The 18,036-nt window shown below is 41.6% G+C and overlaps 1 protein-coding gene across 5 annotated transcripts in view; it reads right to left on the bottom strand.

Annotated features, from left to right (window-relative positions):
- LOC138739109 (protocadherin-9) overlaps positions 1–18,036 on the bottom strand; it is an 852,748-nt gene that overhangs the window by 336,709 nt on the left and 498,003 nt on the right. For 3 of the 5 annotated variants that reach the window (XR_011342008.1, XM_069890595.1, XM_069890592.1), the window contains exon 2: positions 17,722–17,923. Coding sequence is in view for 4 of the 5 variants with exons in the window: in XM_069890595.1 (XP_069746696.1) it covers positions 17,722–17,923 (202 nt within the window). In the remaining variant the exon portion in view is untranslated. The remainder of the gene's footprint in view (positions 1–17,721; positions 17,924–18,036) is intronic. The other 2 variants (XM_069890593.1, XM_069890594.1) reach the window with 1 other exon arrangement.

The raw sequence follows: 18,036 nt of genomic DNA, 5'->3' as shown, positions 1-18,036 counted from the left end.
TATTTGATGATGTCGTGGAACGAGCATCAGAAATACCAGAGGACAGAATCATGCTCTTCAAACCATCATGTCCATGCTAAACATCAACACCCGCGCACTCTAATCTGACACTAAATCCACTGTTTTATTCTCCCCACATACTCAACAACTACTCCCACATTCTCATACTCACCTACACACTAAGAATAATTTACAGTGGCTAATTACACTGCCAAGGTGTCTACCATTGGGATGCAGAAGGAAACCAGAGCACGTGGAAGACAGGGAGAATATGTAAACTCCACGCAGAATGTTATTATGTATCCAATGTCTGTCAGTGGAATGAAATTGGTGCTTTCGTAAACAGTCAAAGTGTAGACCCTTTGGCCCAACTTGCCCATGCTAACCAGCTTTGTATTCTGAGCCGGTCACAATATCCTGCATTTGGTCCATATCTTTCTGAGCCCTTCCTCTGGGTATATTTGTCCAAACATCTTTTGAATGTTCAACATGTACTCACTTCCACAGTTTCCTGAGTTGGATTATACCAGGAATTGGGTGCAACTTAAACCTTCCAAGAAGACAGGATTCAAGACAAGTTGAATCAGAATGATTAGTTCAAAATGGCATGAAAATGATGTTCTGAGTTAGCTTACATGTCTGTTTGTTGTACCATATGATGCACAAAGGTCAAGGGGACCAAAGGTGTTTATTTCCAAATAGATGCATTCCCAGGACAATCCCAAACTGCAGCACTGTGGAAACATTGTAACATGGAATGCTACAGCACAGAAACAGGCCCTTGAGGCCATTGAGTCCATGCCAATCATAAACCACAACTTGTACACCAATTTTAATTTTACTTTCACATCCTCATTGACTCTGTGAAACTGAAATAATAGAAAATGAAAGGAAGATTTGAAATTTGGTGGTGATTTTCCACCACTCAGGATTTCCCAGTGTGCTACCCCAACAACAAAGAATAACTGTAATGCAAGAAACATGCAGTAAAAGAGGGGCCAGAAAGACCCCACAAGGATAAAATATGCAATGAGTTGCAGTTGTTTGAAGGATGCTGTTGAGGGTCATCATCCAGGAGAGGCCCTCTGCTCTCCCTTAGATCTTTTATTACACCTGGGAGTGCAAATGGGGCCAGCTATTCAAGATTTAGTTAAGCAACCTGACAGACTGCATTGCTTTGAAAGAGTTGATCCACTGAAACTTTCACTTACAACCATACTTCTGAGTAGCCGAATTGGGCTAGCTGATAATGAGAGATCCTGGACCCTCCGTGTTTATGGTTCACTGTCTTCTTTACACCCATAGTCAAAAGCAGGTCCATGACGTGCTGTTGATGAGAAGCCGGTGCCACTGCTCTCCCCTCATCCTGACTTCATTTTTTAGTCATTCAGTTTTCTTCTTATAAATTGATGAATTATGGTAATTGCTTTAAATTTCTAAATGTGTTGCATTTAAAACTAATAAAATCTATTTGAATCATTTATAAATGCTGAGACTAATAGAGATAATTCACACTTTCAGTTTTTTTTTGACTGTGAGGAATGTTCTGTACTATTTTGGTCATTACAGACTCAACTTTATGTTGAGTAAAGTATCTGAGGTTTTTGTTCTCTGGTGACTGGCTCCCAAGATAATGCATACGTGACCATGGTGGTGGAGGGGGGAGTGGGAGAGTAGAAATACATTGAGACTAACTAACAGCAAGATCCATTATTGAATCATTGCCTCGACAGAGAAAATGCACTATTAGATAATCTCATCTGGTCCATAGATATTTACTTCTTTTCCCCAGAATTCCTGCTGTGTAAACAGCAATGAGACAGAATGGGGAGGGTCATTTCAGTTCCAGCTTCTTTTTCCAGCAACTGACCAATTAAAATTTCTGTAACACTGACTGTGTAAAAGGTGCTGCTGGCATTCCGGGACCAATTTGGGTAAGGATGTGCATGTGTTCCGTTATTTTTTTTAAAAGTGTATTTACAGGTAAGTATTTAAAACTTGGACAAAACATGCAAGTTGGACTACAAGAAAAAATATTTTTAATAATAAAGTGTATTTACAGGTAAGTATTTAAAACTTGGACAAAACATGCAAGTTGGACTACAAGAAAAATCTGTTTAATAATAATACCACTGTCATTCCCTGTCCCGGCGCCCCACTGCCTGGTCTCTCATGGTGCCCCGTTCTCCCACTCTCTCTCTCTCTCTCTCTCTCTGTCTGTCTGTCTCTCTCTCTCTCTCTCTCTCTCTCTCTCTCTCTCTCTCTCTCTCTCCACGTGGCCCATTGCCTGCTCTCTATTGCTTAGATCGCTTATGGAGAGGGGTGAGGGCAATCTCAAAATGTGACTGGGTCCAGCACCAACCCGGCAAAGCATCATTCCCAGTACCTCACTGATTTGACACGAGGTCTGCTAGATTGAGCTACAATTATACAGCAAAAGTAAAAGGCAGAGTCGATCTGGCTGACAGCGAATAGATCACTAGACAAGCACTTACGCTTTAGCCCTTCTTGGTTGTCAATGCAAGCTCCCATAAATGCAGAAGCAGGGTCAATGCCAGAATAAGTGTTAGAGGGAGGGATTAGAGTCTGACAGTCATAAACTTGCTCAGCCCGGGGGGGTGGGGTAGGGGGGAGTGATGGTTTCTGGTGGTGGGAAACCTGCTGAACAGATGCAAACCTCCACCATCCCTTTGATATTGCAGCCAAAAGCACTGCTTTATTGAGTGGAGAGTCAATAGTGTGCATCACGCTAGATTCTAGTGACATTTGATGAATGCTAGTGATGCTTGCAGGGGTGGGTGTGATGGTGAGCGATGGCCAAGAGAATATGGGGGCACAGCACCTCACATAGTTGAGGGGGGGAGGGATGCCTCCGAATGTCTCCCCCCCTCCCCCCAACCTTGGTGTTGACCCAGTGCAGAAGTCTGAAATGTGCTGTAGATGAAGTGGCTGAAGCTGGAGACGAAATGACTTGGTGGCCAACCAGTAATCCATCCTCTACTAAACTTACTGTTTCATTAGGTGGGTGAAACACTGATGTGTTGCTGGGAGGAGAATGAGAGATGATTTAATTGATAAGTACTTAATTTGAAAGGACAGATGTGGGATAGCTGTTGGCCTTTCAAAATAGGGTTGGATCATTTATGAGTAAGATAAAAAAGTATGTATCAAAGGGAACTGAATCCGGAACCTCTACAGAAGGAGGGTGGGAATGCTTGGTTACTGAATGTATTCAAGACAGTCACTGACAGACCTTCAGATATTAAGGGAGAGGAGATTAGTGTTAGAGAGTGGCATTGTGATAAAAGACCAGCCCTACTCTGATCCCACACCCCACTCTCAGCTGCTCCTCAGGTGTCTCTAGTCACCTTGTGCTGTGAGCAAGTTAGTCTGTGGGCTTGTTCTCAGTTTAAACAGTCTGAAGCCCACCACACCTTTCCCTCACTGACAGCCGCCACCACCCTCCAATGATAGATAGTGGTGATTAGTAAGGGATTACTTAAGGTGGTATGTGAGTAAAAAGAAAAAGTTTGAAGTCACTGCTATAGATTGATACTTCCAGTAGATTTTCCCACACTCTTTTATAAACTGTGAACATTTGTTTTATTAAATTGTCTGCGTATTTTCCCACACTCTTTGATAATTTGTGCACATGTGTGTTTTATTCCGGCTACGACGATTTTCCCACACTCTTCTATTAATTATTGTGTGTGAATAAAAGTAACATTTGATTGCAAACCCTTGTGTCTTGACTCGTCTTTCACAAGCCTGACATTTTCCCAACACAACAATGACCAGGGTGGGGTCTGACAGCGTTACTGCTAGTGTTATTGACCATTATCACCCTCATTTCAACCTTGAATATAAGACCGGGAGAGTTTATTTGAGCCATTTATTGTGCAAAAAAAGTGGGCCTAACATATCATCAAAAGCGATGTCATATGTGACACTAGTCGGTGACGCCATTGTCGTGAGTTACACGTCCCACCTCTTTTGCTCGTGGAATGTCAGCTTACTGTGAAAAAAAGACACACTTACCCGGAAAATTACAGGCTTTGTTCATTTCCGTGTAAACGATCAAAAACATCTTAATGGCAGGTCTTCCTTACGGAAATATCACGGAATTTCTGTGTAAAATACATAAATGTTTCAGGTCTGGATCCTTTATCTGATCCTTTGTCTGACTGGAAACAGATAGCTCTGATTGGCCCAACACTTGCTTTCAATGCAAGCTACACCAATGAAGTCAATGAATTTTCACGTTATACAAGTAATGCGCCGATCCTGGAATCAGTTGTTCATTTGAGGCACATATTACAGACCTGACTAAGCATGCATGCATCCAGGCATTTTGAATCTTATTCCCTGTGACTTGAAATCAATAGAAATGAGCTCTGCCATTTCTGCCTGAACAGCATAATGTTAAGCTAAAAATTAGTCATGTGTGGATGGGTGAGAACACGATATATAAGGTCTGCTGTTCAATTGGATATGATTTGGTGGGAGATATTCCAAATGAACAGCTTAAATAGGCAGTTTCCAGATTACTAACAAGTTCCCTTACCTGGGTCTGTCCATAAGCCGAATTTGTATGTAACGCAGAACAGATACTTCTGGTTCTTAATTAGCGTTACTGAGGCAACATTCTGCACATGCGTGAATTGGGGAACAGCCTGTCTGTAAGTATGAGTTGTTTGTGACTCCGACACTTGTAACCTGTACCTCTGATCTTGACATATCTCACATATCTCCAGTCCTGCTCGCTTCAGGACAAGCACAGTGAATACTTGAGATGGTAACGAGGGTGACATGATGCTGACCTCACAGCTCCAATAAGCCAGGTTCAGTCTAGTACTGTCTTTGTGGAGTTTTCTTATTCCCTCTGTGTCCACTTTGGTTTCTCCTAGATGCTCCGTTTTCTTCCCACTTCACAAACACACATTGATGGAAAGGTTAATTGGCCACTGTAAGGTCGCCCCAACTGTAAAGGAGGATGTTATAATCTGGGAGGAGTACCTGAGAATCGTGGAAATTGCATCAGGATTTACTCGATCGATCAAAGGGCTTGTTTATATGCTGTGTGCTTCTGTGACAAACCTTTCATAAGAACATAGGATATAGGAGCAAGAGTGGACTATTTGGTCCTGTGACCCTGCTCCCCTGCTCAATCTTCATGATAGATTTTCTATCTCAATACCATTCTCCTACATTATCTCCAAACCTTGTTTACTTTTTTAATAGTTTTCTGTAGAGTCAACACTTTTAATTGTTCTGGTGTTGCCACTTTCTTGCTGAGATGTATCCAGTTTTCATGAATACCCTAACTTCATGAGAGCATGTATTCACTTAATATTGGAAACCGGATGATGCCCAAGCACCTACAAGCAGAGGAAAAGAGGTTTTAATCTTCAGAGCAATGACACTGACAGCTTGCCTGTGGGCTAGTAGTTCAGTTTGTGTATTCACCAATGAATGTGATGCTTTCATTGTTTGCTCTTTGAGCAACAATGGATTGCTTTAGATGAGACCTGGCCCTTGCGCTTAACTCTATGACACTTTGGTCACAAGGTCTTACTACACCCTGTAAACAACGCTAACATGGAAGAAACTGTGGCTCTGTGGCCTTCTGACAGCTTGAGTCATGAAAGTCTTCATCAATGTTTGCAACTAATCAGAGACAACTTATGATCTTTTTTAATTTGTAAAAAAAAAAGTTTTGAACAGATTTCTTAGATTAAAAAGCATCAGTCAAATGCTATAATCATATTAAATTGTGAAGCAGACCTGAAGGGCCAAATGGCCTGCTGCCTTTGCTTTGTGTGCTGCAATGTTGTTATTAAAATGAACTAAAAATACGCTTGGCTTTTTATAATTTTTTTTACACTTAAAACAAATACAGGATTACATTAAATGTGGTGATTTGGTTACTGAAATAAAACTGATGGGCTGGGAATGAAATGTATCCAGCGCACTGTGTTACTGTGTGCCAGTGCAAGGGGCTGGAAGGCATTGTTACACTCCTTGTAACTGGCAGGTGTTTCACCACAGATCTGCAACCCCGGCACAATTCAGCCCAGTGTACAGGCAAGGTTAGATAGATTTTTACATAGTAAGGGAATTGAGGGATATGGGGATGTTAGAAACAGAATTACCTTTAAAGAAATTGCTCGAGTCTAAAATTGAGAACAAAGAACATTTATTTTACAACAATGCAAAGTTGGGTGCTTCCCCTTACCCTGGGAATACACACATACACTGGGGCTCATCCAACTTTTATACAGTTTATCTCAGTATAGGAATAACCCCCCCCCCCCTTACATTCTTCTGCCTCCTGCTGGAGAGGTTTGGCATTAGGCAATCCTGCCTGCCTATGTGCTGTTTCTGTGCACTTGGAGGACCCTGTGGGTGTCTTCTCATGTCATTATCCCCATTGTCCTTATTCATAACCTTGCCCTTGTCCCCATTCACACCTTTCCAAGGCTCAGAGCTACAGTCCCTTCATATGCAGAGTTTGCTAATCCTGTAGGGTTTACTAATTAAATATGCAAGCCTTGCTAATTCTGTCTGGGGTTTGGAGACCCTTATCTCGTTCAGACTAACTCTACTTCTATCATCAATTGTCTGTCCTTATCTCCTTCAGTTAGTGAACTTGCTGATTCTCTAGGAGATTCTTATCTTACTCAGACAGTGTCAGCTTCCTGCCTTCTAATATCCATGTCTCATGTTGTTTGTACTGGCTTCATTCATTTACTTACGTATCAATTTTATTTTCTTCATTTCTTCATGTTCATATTGCAATATCAGTTTTTCTCATCTCTCACAGGGAAAAGGCAGGTAGGTGGAGATGAGTCTACCATCAGATCAGCCGTGTCTCATTGAATGGAAGGGCTGGATCAGTAGCATCATGGCCGGATGGCCTACTCCTGCTTCTTATGTTCTTATGAACTAATTTCAGCTGAAGTAGAGCAGTACAGGACAATGCTTCCTTCTGGTTATCTCTGCAAGATCACCCCATGAAATCAATTAAAATGTTAAGAGAACATTGCTAATGAATTCACAGCCTGTGTAAACAAATCTTTGCTCCTTCATAACCAAGAGTGGATGCATCTCTTGTACAGGTCATCCAGAACCACTGGTTAATGATATGGAGCCTGACAAGAGAATGGAAATGCTTCGAGCGTCGACTGTTGGAATACATTAAAGTGCGCCTCCCAGAGACACTGGACCCATTTCAATTTGCCTTCAAATAGAACCATTCCATTGATGATGCTATAGCCTTGTCCCTCCACTCTGTCCTGACCTGCCTGGAGTACGATGCCTCATATGCCAAGCTTCTGTTCATCGAATATGATTATTTCCCAGTTGGGAAGATATCCTTGCTGGGACTCAGCACCCCTCTTTGTAAGTCGATTCTGGACTTTCTAACAGAAGGACCACAGCGTGTCTGGGTCGGTAGCTGAGCACTCTCACGCTGAGCACTGGTGCACCTCAGGGCTGTGTGCTCAGCCCACTCCTGTTCACACTTCTGATCTATGACTGCAACACCAGATCCAGCTCCAATGGAATCATTAAGTTTGCAGATGACATGACAGTAGTCGGCCTTATCTGCAACAACGATGTGTCACACTACAGAGGAGAGGTGGAACATTTTGTGTTATGGTGAAAGAGTAACAACCTGAGTCTCAATATGGATCAGACAAAGGAAATAACTGTGGATTTCAGGAGGAGTAGGCCAACCACCTTCCACTACACATCAATAACTCTGCCATGGAGAGAGTAGAGAGCACCAAATTCCTTTGAGTCCACTTAAGTTGTGACCTATTCTGGTCACAAAACAGTTCCTCACTTGTCAGGAAGGTGTAACAGTGACTTCTGCATAGCCTGAGGCAGGGAAGGCTACAGGGCACCACCCTGTCAAGTTTCCACAGCAACTCTATCGAGGCTGTCCTGGCAGGCCACTTCCCAATGTAGTACGGTTAATCTACAGGGCCATAAGCGAAGTAGAGAAGATCACTAGGGTCTCCCTCCCTCCCATCGATGTGGTCTTTCCACCCACATACCACCTTAAGCAATCCCTTACTAATCACAGAACACCTATGGCATACGGATTGCCTAAGGTGGAATGTGAGTTGGGGGGGGGGGGGGGGGCAGTTTGAAAATCACTGGTGTAGATTAATTCTTTACAATTCTATGTTAATCTTTATAATAATCACATTAAATTCATGGACACTAGTTATAGACCCCTCTGCTCAAATAGATAGTCTACTCTTTTCATGAGCAGAGTTTTTACAAATCCATGGGAAGTAAATCATTTAATTAAAATCCATTCCAATTCACAAAGTGGCGAGGAAACTGAATGAGACTGTCCCCAAAGATATGCTTAGTTCAGCAATAATACAAAACTGACAAGTTAAACTTGCATTCTTAAATAAAAAGACAAGCAGTCAAAGCAAACTATTTCCCCAAATGAAACAAATTCACACAGTTAACATATTTAAAGAAGTTGAGCAAACTGGGGATTGCAATTCAAAGACTTCAACTCAGCAGGTCAAAAGAATTCCATTAAAATTATTAATAAGTTAGTCCTCTGCTCTTACATAAAAAGGGTCTTGCCAAGTTGCAATCACAAATAACCCATCAAAAGAGGCCAACTTACTCTGTCCCGTTTTTATAAAGAAATAAGAAGGGAATTATGAGAAGCTTGCGAAGACTATGTAAATGGCATGCCAAAACATGCTGATCTCATTACAGGAGGGACATTGCAAGGGGAATGTCTGTGGAATGTCTCACTCAGCTGCAAGGTCTTTGTGGGTTAATGTGACATTTTGATGCACTTTCTTAGCAATGAATTTGGCAAGATGAATGTGTTTGCTCGCTTAATTTGGGAGTAAAAATATACAACTCAGTTGCCTTGTTTTGGTGTTTTCTCAGATGGAGGTAATTCCCTTTTAAAGATTGCTATAGTCATATCTGTGTTAGGTGGTGGTTGGCTAACTGAGGGCAAACGGTCATGTGGTGGGCAGAAAAGAAAATTCAAAGTGTCTCCTAGAACAACCATTCTCAACCTTTTTTTTTGGCTATGGCTCCCTTAGGACTCTGCTCAAAGTTTATGGGCCACCTATTAGCTGGAGGATTATCCCACAGGTCAGACAGGAAACTGCTCCGAACAAAGGAGCTTGCTCCTGGAGGGTCATTTGATCAGGCAGGTCGAAAGTCATTTCCCCATGTCAATCAAGATCAGATCCACACACAGGTGAAACTGCCATACAATTGGTTCTCCTAAGTCATCTAGGTGCACCTGGACTGAGTCCTCCAAGGCCATTGGTCCTCACAGGTTATGTGGGTGCAGCTGGGCTGGTCCCTCTAGCTGACTGCAACATTAAGCCCACCATGTGGAGTCGACCACTCTCTTTATTTCCTAGAGACATCCCTGAGATCCACTTCAGGTTGCGAACTCCGGAACACCGACTGTGAAGGGTCTGATCTAGCTTGTGAGCCGTGGGTCATGCTACAGAACTAGTTGTGAGCTCTATGCAGGCTGTTTGTGGCATTTACCTGGAGTTGATTGTAGTGTCTCACCCATAGTAGATTGTAAACAGATTTTACCATTTACTATGCTTACTAGTTCGCAAAGGGTGGTGGGTACTGCTTGTTTTGTCCTTGGATTTTGCTGTAGAAACTGCAATTAGCAGCAATCTGTGAGTTTAAACATGGGAGCCACAATTAGCAGTGATCTGTCAGTAGTAGTGAGTACTTGTATGTAATTGCTGTGTGTGTGTGTGTGTGTGTGTGTGTGTGTGTGTGTGTGTGTGTGTGTGTGTGTGTGTGTGTGTGTGTGTGTGTGTGTGTGTGTGTTCGTTCCCTTTTGCAAATTCCCCTGCAGCTAAATGAAAACCACTGTTTGTTAATATAATGTGTCCCAGACTTGTTACTTCTTGAACTCTCCAAACTTGTTCCCACCAGCACACTCCTTTCCTGTGAAACAGTCAAGTGTAGTTAGTTTCTTTCCTACAGACTATATAAAAAACAAAATAATATTTAGGATTTCATCTGTGGCCCTCCCTGAAATGTGCTTTGACATTCCCCTCCCACCTCACACCACCCCTCCCCCCAGTCCTGGGGGGGGCTTTATGGCCTTTGAAGAGAATGGCTGACCTAGAACATCCGTGAAGCATTTCAACATTACACATATTATAAGAAACAACAAGTATTGGGTTGTCCTGCTCGGCATACCCACAAAAAAATTGCAGTGCTCATTTATATGAGGAAGCTTGAATGGAGGAAGCAAAGAAGAGAATCTAAAAAAAACAAGAACTACTGATGCCACAAAAATCCCTGCACCTATGTCACCAATTTGAAAGTTAGATCTAATCAGTCATCTTTGAACACATTGAAGACAAGGTGCCATGGTCTGACTCAAGAAGCAGTGATGAGCAATAGATTTAGATTTATGTATTACCATCATGTATGTGCATTGAGATATAGTGAAAAAGCTTTCTTTTCCATTCCACTCAAGCTCTGTCTTGCAAAAGAAGAAAGGAGATAAAGAAAAAAAGTCTCTTCAGAGCCAGGAAGTGGTCAAGAATCAAGATCATCAAAAACACAACAACAAAAGAGCCTGTTGGAAATTTATCCTAATTTCAGAGAATGTCGAACTATTGCTCCACATGTTTACATTGGCACTCCTTGCTTGTTGAAAGTCTAATTTAAAGCTATCCTCCCAACCAGGCTCCAGAACTTGACAAAGGTACATTCCTTTCACACATTCTTGTTTTGATTGGACTCCTGCTGTTCGCCATCTCCACCAACCCCATATTTTCATCATAACTTGATAATCCGCTACACCCACAAGCTCCTGAGTATTGATTGCCAGAGAACTCCACCCCCACCCCCAGGTTCCTATCTCCTGTACCAACTCCCATCCCACAAGCCACCCCTGTGATTGCAGGCTTGTCACCATTCACTTGTTTGCATCTGGAATATATCTTTCCTGTTCTCCAAATTAATGCACACATCCTCAATCAAGATCAACTCAAACCTGACTCTGAATTTGTCAGCTTTACAATGTCAACTCAATGACCTCCGCATTTTTAGATCTTGGCCAATCATCAAACAGTTATGGATCACAGAAACTCACTGACACACCTCGGCCAGGCTGGATTGTGGGCATCTGGCTCATGAGTTAATATGACATATCAGGCACTACAACATCTGCTGACTTCAAGACTTAACCCTGGGAGCTTGTATTCAACTTGTACAATCCTGACTGAAACTGCATGGAGTGTGCTTGTTAAGAGAGTAAAGTCATTGCTGGATTTACAAATCAAATGTGAAGGTAAAGCCAAACATGGGAATAAAAGTACTGTCAAAGCAGCTACACACTGGTGTCCACAGATAATGAAACAAAACTCTTTGGTGAGATATGAATCAATAGTCAATCTGAAATGAATAGGTTCCAAGGATGTTCATAGACAATAAGTCAATTTTACTCTGGGAAGGATGAATTAAATAAAATCTAAAACTTAATCCTCATTTGACAGTACTCAGAAAATATATGATACATCAGATGCAAGGAATTGCTGTAAATTAGCATACCATCCGTGACACAGAAGCAGTTCGATCTTGACTGTCAGCTGTAAATCCATGTGGTTTCTTGAGTACAAACCCACAAGAAAATTCAATCATAGTTCATCATTTATTGACACTAATCAGATCATCTCATTCAGAGGCCATAAGGAATATTGGAGTGTGAGATGGAAACAATGAACAAAAATAAGCAAATTTTCTACTTGCACCATGCCTTCCAGAATTTTAGAATGACCACTAGAGAAGTGGAGTTCCCATGAGATATGGTGGCCATATCTGTGCTCAGATTTACACGTTGAATGCACAATGTGCTGAACCATTCATATTCATCTTAGATTTAAAATCCAGGCAAGCAAATTTCAGAAGCAGAGTTCAAAAATAATACAGGTCTATCGTGAACCCATGCGGAAAACAGCACATGAAATTGTACTGCAGTCTGTCACAATAATGTAATTGGAGGGATAAACATTCAACAGCATGCTGGGAATAATGTCTCCATTCTCTTTCAAAATGGAGGACAGGGGATTTTTATATATATTGTGCACCAAAGAAAAGGTACAAGGACTGCCTAAAGAAATCTCTTGGTGCCTGCCACATTGACCACCGCCAGTGGGCTGATATCTCCTCAAACCGTGCATCTTGGCGCCTCACAATTTGGTGGGCAGCAACCTCCTTTGAAGAAGACCGCAGAGCCCACCTCACTGACAAAAGGCAAAGGAGGAAAAACCCAACACCCAACCCCAACCAACCAATTTTCCCCTGCAGCCGCCGCAACCGTGTCTGCCTGTCCCGCATCGGACTCGTCAGCCACAAACGAGCCTGCAGCTGACGTGGACTTTTACCCCCTCCATAAATCTTCGTCCGCGAAGCCAAGCCAAAGAAATATATATATATTTATATATGTCCAGCTGAAGAGGGCCTCAGGAATTTGTATCACTGAAAATTACGCGCAACAGCCAGCATCAATCTTGATTTTGAAGATTAAGCATACTAAGTGGGATTTGAACTATACATTTCTTTCTGACTTAGAAGTGAGGTACTACAAGATAAAGATAGGCTGCACTTAAGAGCTATGTTAAGGGCTTATTCAGTCAGGTTCAGGCCACTACACCTTGATGTAATAAACAGAATGAAAATGCATACCATAGTTAAACATGACTTTCCCACAAATTCTATATTTCATCAATAATTTATTGCAAAAATGTCAAAATTAATTTTCATCAGCTCAATGAGTGTCTAACTCTTAATCTCCACTCCAATACAGGCTCTTAACCTTTCATCCAGGATTCCAAGCATCGGCAACCTCCAAAAACTGCCCATTTTTCAGTGGATTACATTATACATAGGTAACATTAATTTCCCATAATAAATTCTCCATTTTCCATTTTCAGAGGGAGGCCCCCTCACTCCCCATCGTCCATGTCCCCACCCCTGTGGGCACCCTCTTTTACCTTTGGTGGAAAGATGAATCTCGGCCACTAGCACCCTATGGGAGAGAAGCAGGCAGCAGCTGGCTCAGTGCAGGAGAAATGGCCATCTTCCTTACCCATAATCCCTCATGCACTGGAAGAGATGTTCCAGCTGCATGAGGAATTATGGGTAACAAAGATGACCATTGCTCCTGCATTAAGCCGCTGTCGTGATCAGGTGTGGCATTCCATTAACTCTGGGCTTAGCAGCACTGCACCCTTGCTGTCACTTTGTGAGTTAGATGTGGGGGTGGGGTGGGGAAACGAACCACTGGGGGGGCAGACAACTGGGGTGGGACACGGATGACCAGGGGTGGGTACAAATGGTGGGGTCTAGGAGTGAGGCATTTGCTTAAAAGTAACAAATTCAAAATGGTTCTGAAACCCAAAAGATTCTGAATAACAGCAGATATCTGGTTCTGACAATCCCAAATAAACGTTTAGGCACCTGTTCAATGCTCTCTGAGCAGATGGACACGTTAACTGTTCACGCCATCAGGTAGTGGGCATTCCCCACATCACTTTAGAGGAAACTGCAGGCAAATCTTTGTGCTACTTGGGAGCAGGAAATTTAATATATGTAATTGAGCTGGATCATTGCAACAAATTTATAATCAAAATAATTTTGAAACTATGAAATACATTTTTTATTTTCCCTGCCAACCAATGAAATCTCAGTAAAATCTCAAAGGGTCTTGATGATACGTATAAAGCAACTTAATTTCTCTTAAGTTCACAATCAGTACATCAGAACAAATAATCCTATAAGTGTGTTGCAGGTACCTGCAGAGACTTTGTACATGATATTAGTTGATGAAGACAAGTACACTGTAAAACAGAAAACAATTTTAATACTTTATTATATAACTTCATGCAACGGTCGAAGAGAAACATGGCAAGAAATTGATTTAGTCCACAAATTAGTGTCAATGGAATTATCACAAGCAAACAGGCTGGTACAGAGCACCTCCTTTCATTATGTTAATGGTAGCCTCAAACAATTTCATTCAAGTATGTTAACTCTTCTATTAAACTGAGAAATAAATTCAAAAGAAGCAAGTTCATTAATGCTACAACGACATCATTACAGGTAATGTCAAATCTCGTGTTCAATCAATCAACAAAATTCACAAGGCCACACAATGTAACCACAGGGCATAATATGTATTTTAATCAACTGCTCCATCTGATCACAGCCCTGGTTCTCTTTGCAGTTGATCTTCAAAATCTGGTCCAACAATTATATTTTTGCTTTGTTGAAGTCTCAAAGTGGAGTTGGTGGGCATGTGTAAGGCACAATAAGTTGTAGATATGCAGGAAAATAAGGAATGTGGAAATGGGATTGATGGAATTGCTCTTCATAGACCAGGAAGGCTGAACAACATCCTTGTAACCTCATTTAGAACCTAATGAATGAACATTGGTTTCTCCAATTTCAGATAACACACACTTCTGACATGCACACACACACACACACACACACACACACACACACACACACACACACACACACACACACACACACACACACACACACACACACACACACAAGTACACACCTGTCTGCCTTTATTCACCTCTCCCTTCTATCACTCCCTCCTGATTCCCAATTTGTTCTTCATCCCTTCCTCATTTGGTTCCACTTTTCACCTGCCATCTTCTGTCCCACAACCTCCTGCATTTGGTTCCATCTGCCCATCATTCCTCTTCTCTATCAGTCCTAATGCAAGGCTTCAACCTGAAACATTTACTTTTACATTTCTTGCCTCCCCAGAATCTGCCTAACCAGCTGAGCTCTTCCAGTGTTCTATTTTATTGTCCAACCTCCTTACACATTAAAAGTAAGTAAACCATCTTGCCTACACAGCCTGAGCAAATAATTGACCAGTTCCTAAGCCACCCTCTCTAGACCCCAATTTAAGTGAGCAAGATAAAGATCTTATTTATTTTAAAACCCAGCAAATTATCTTTGGTTCGGTCAATTTTGTTCAATATTTCATTACTTCTCTATTTAAATCATGCATTATCCTTGAAATCAACAAGAAGCAATGAAACCATGAAAAAATGCAACCAATTTTACAGAGAAAACTCGTAATAGGGAAGAACATTACTCTTGTACACTTGGCAGGATACCATCTCCTGTTTTCTGGGCTTCTATGAACAAACTATTTTTTTCCAAGGTATGCTTGCTCTCTTCTTGATTATTAGATTGGATTAAATCAGTGGTTTTCAAACTGCCTCACTAAACTCACATACCAACTTAAGCAATCCCTGTGTCATAATTGCTCTGTGATTAGTAAGGGATTGCTTAAGGTGGTACGTGAGTGGGAAGGAAAGGGTGAGGATCACTGCTCTAGACCCAATTGTTACTGAAATATTTTGGTAGAGAAAAATGGTAATTGGCCAATTTCCTCTGGAGTTATGAAACCGTGCACATAACGAGTCAATGAGGGACGATTAAAACTGGTTTTTAAACTTTTTCTTTCCACCCACATATCACCTTAAACAATCCCTTATTAATCACAGAGCATAGAGATTGCTTAAGGTGGTTTGTGGGTTAAGGGGGAAGTTTGAAAACCACTGGATTTAATTGTTACCTTTAATTTCCTTTTACAATGGTTAACAAAATGGCAGACTTCCTGAGGTGGCTTATTTTGAAATCAACAGCAAACATTTACAAGCTTTGAAGAATTAAAGTCCATGGGGTTTCTTTTGGTCCTATGGGGAAACGTTCATGCAGAATGCATGGCTTCTCCTCTCACAGCACTAGTTAAACTTTATCAAAAATCACAGTAAGATTAACAGCATTGATTATCATCCAGAGGGGTTCCAGTGCACAAGTCACAAAAAGATAGAAGAAAGGTGCAACAAGCAGTGATGAAGGCAATTGGCCTTTATTGTGAACAGGTTGGAGTTCTTGAATAGGCAGGCTTGTGTTACACGGTATTGGTGAGACTACACCTAGTCAGTTGAGCATCCAAGCCCAAAACACTCTCTTCTCTGTCCTCACACTGGGGAGAAGGTTCAAGAGTGTGAACTTGCAAACCCACAGGCTTAAACACAATCTCTTCATCTCAACAACAAGCCACTGAATGAACCCAACTGAGCGCTCATGTTGCCCTTGTTTGTCACTAATTGATCTTTTTTTTCATTTTAACCCTAAACTCTTTCTGCTCTGTATCTGTGCCCTTGCCCTGCTACTTGGTGCAATTGTATAAAGGTTAGAGTTAACTTGCCAGACTGCTTGCAGAAGAACACTTCCCACTGTACCAGTGACCATAAACTTGAACTTGGAGACTCTCCATCTTGTGAATGCCACAATACTGATATGTCAGAGCTCTAATTTCATCTGCTTTATTCCTCGTTGGATATTGCATGACATTCTGTATCAAATGAGTAATATCAGTAACTGCAACAAAAGCACATGTTAGAGGCAGGAATAGGCCACTTAGCCCTTTCAACTGGCACCACCAATCAATAACAACACAAGTAAAAGGAGCAGAGTTGGCCATCAGACTTATTCAGCCTTCTCTGCCATTCAATAAGATTATGGCTGATCTGGCCATGAACCTAACTCCGAAAAACCCAGATTCTCATATTCAAAAATCTGTCAAGCTGTGTTTGAAATTCATTTAATGGGGAAGCTTCTGCTGTTTTATGGCTGATATGATTGTGAGTTAAACCCCACTGTCCCATCCAACCCTGTAATCCTTCACTCTTTGTTTCGCAAGCACCTCAGGGTTTTACAATCCTAATCTTATCAGCAGAATGCAAAATAGGAAGCAAATTAATCCACAGACTCTGCTGTTCCAGTTTGCAATCTGTTTCTTCCACAATTTAAAGTATTGGTTCCTTCATGTTGCAACATTGTAAAGCACTGATGCTTGATTTAAATTCAAATTATACAGTAATTCAAAAATTAAAATTCATCAGGGCAAATCATACAAAGATAATGACTTATAAGATGCTCATAAATAGGTTTGAAGAGGCACCAAAATAATATTTGTACACATCTCATTTGTGATCTGCTTTATAAATAATCGTAAGATCAGATTACAGAAGATCAGGTTATATCTCATAAGAAATGATCACGGTGTAAAGAAACCCATTCAACAGCCAATGAAGTCAGCATATCTCACTGAATAGAAAGCTGGCCTCAGTGATCCTGTCCAAGATAAACAGCCATTCCATCTCTTTCTGCTCTCTCGTCAAATTAGATTCGTAAGGGGGAATGCTTAAACTTGTAGTATCATATCCAGTTACTGGAGATGTGAATAGAAAAAGTTGGGGGAAAAATCAGCAGAGAGAATGATAGTTTCTCCATCTCCCAAATGAATCCGTCCCCACAACCAAGCACTAGTTCCAACCCAACCATTGCTGGATGCCAGGAGCATACAGAGTTTGGAACTTCACCATAATGGAGAAGGCACAAGTCTCACAAGTAATACATGAAAGGAGAGAATCTAAAAAATTGCATCGTAGTAAGCAATCTGACTTGTGGCTCCACATGTCACCTGCGAACACATTCAAACCAATGAAGGGAGGCAACAAGAACTGACCTTGCAAACTTTGGCAGGACTAAGGAAAAGACCAATGTGGTCCCTGGTTGAGTGAAGTTTCGAGTGTACAGCACCAATGTCTGGAAGAGGAAGAAGTGGTCACTTACTAGAGTTCGGGTCAGAATTGCCATCAGCCTCGGTCCTCTTGTCTGGGGAAGCCTGCTCGTAGAACTCGTCCTGCGGCTGAACCAGAGGGAGAGGGTGTGAGATCAGCAGGCCACCATTTACCGGCTCATGGTCTCCTAGACCACTATCACTGCAGCTTTCCTGGGAGCCATCGGGGAGGTGAAATGTAACACGCTTCTGAGACTAGAAAGAAGAGCAAAGAACATGGGCATTAATGCTCTTCTTTGCTTCATTCCAACCCCACATTTGGACAAACTATCCTGAGTTACTCCTTTACCCTCTTACCCCAGAAGACG

The sequence above is a fragment of the Narcine bancroftii genome, chromosome 7 (genome assembly GCF_036971445.1).
Source record: "Narcine bancroftii isolate sNarBan1 chromosome 7, sNarBan1.hap1, whole genome shotgun sequence".
Taxonomy (NCBI): Eukaryota; Metazoa; Chordata; class Chondrichthyes; order Torpediniformes; family Narcinidae; genus Narcine; species Narcine bancroftii.
This window is presented reverse-complemented; position numbering and strand designations above follow the sequence as displayed.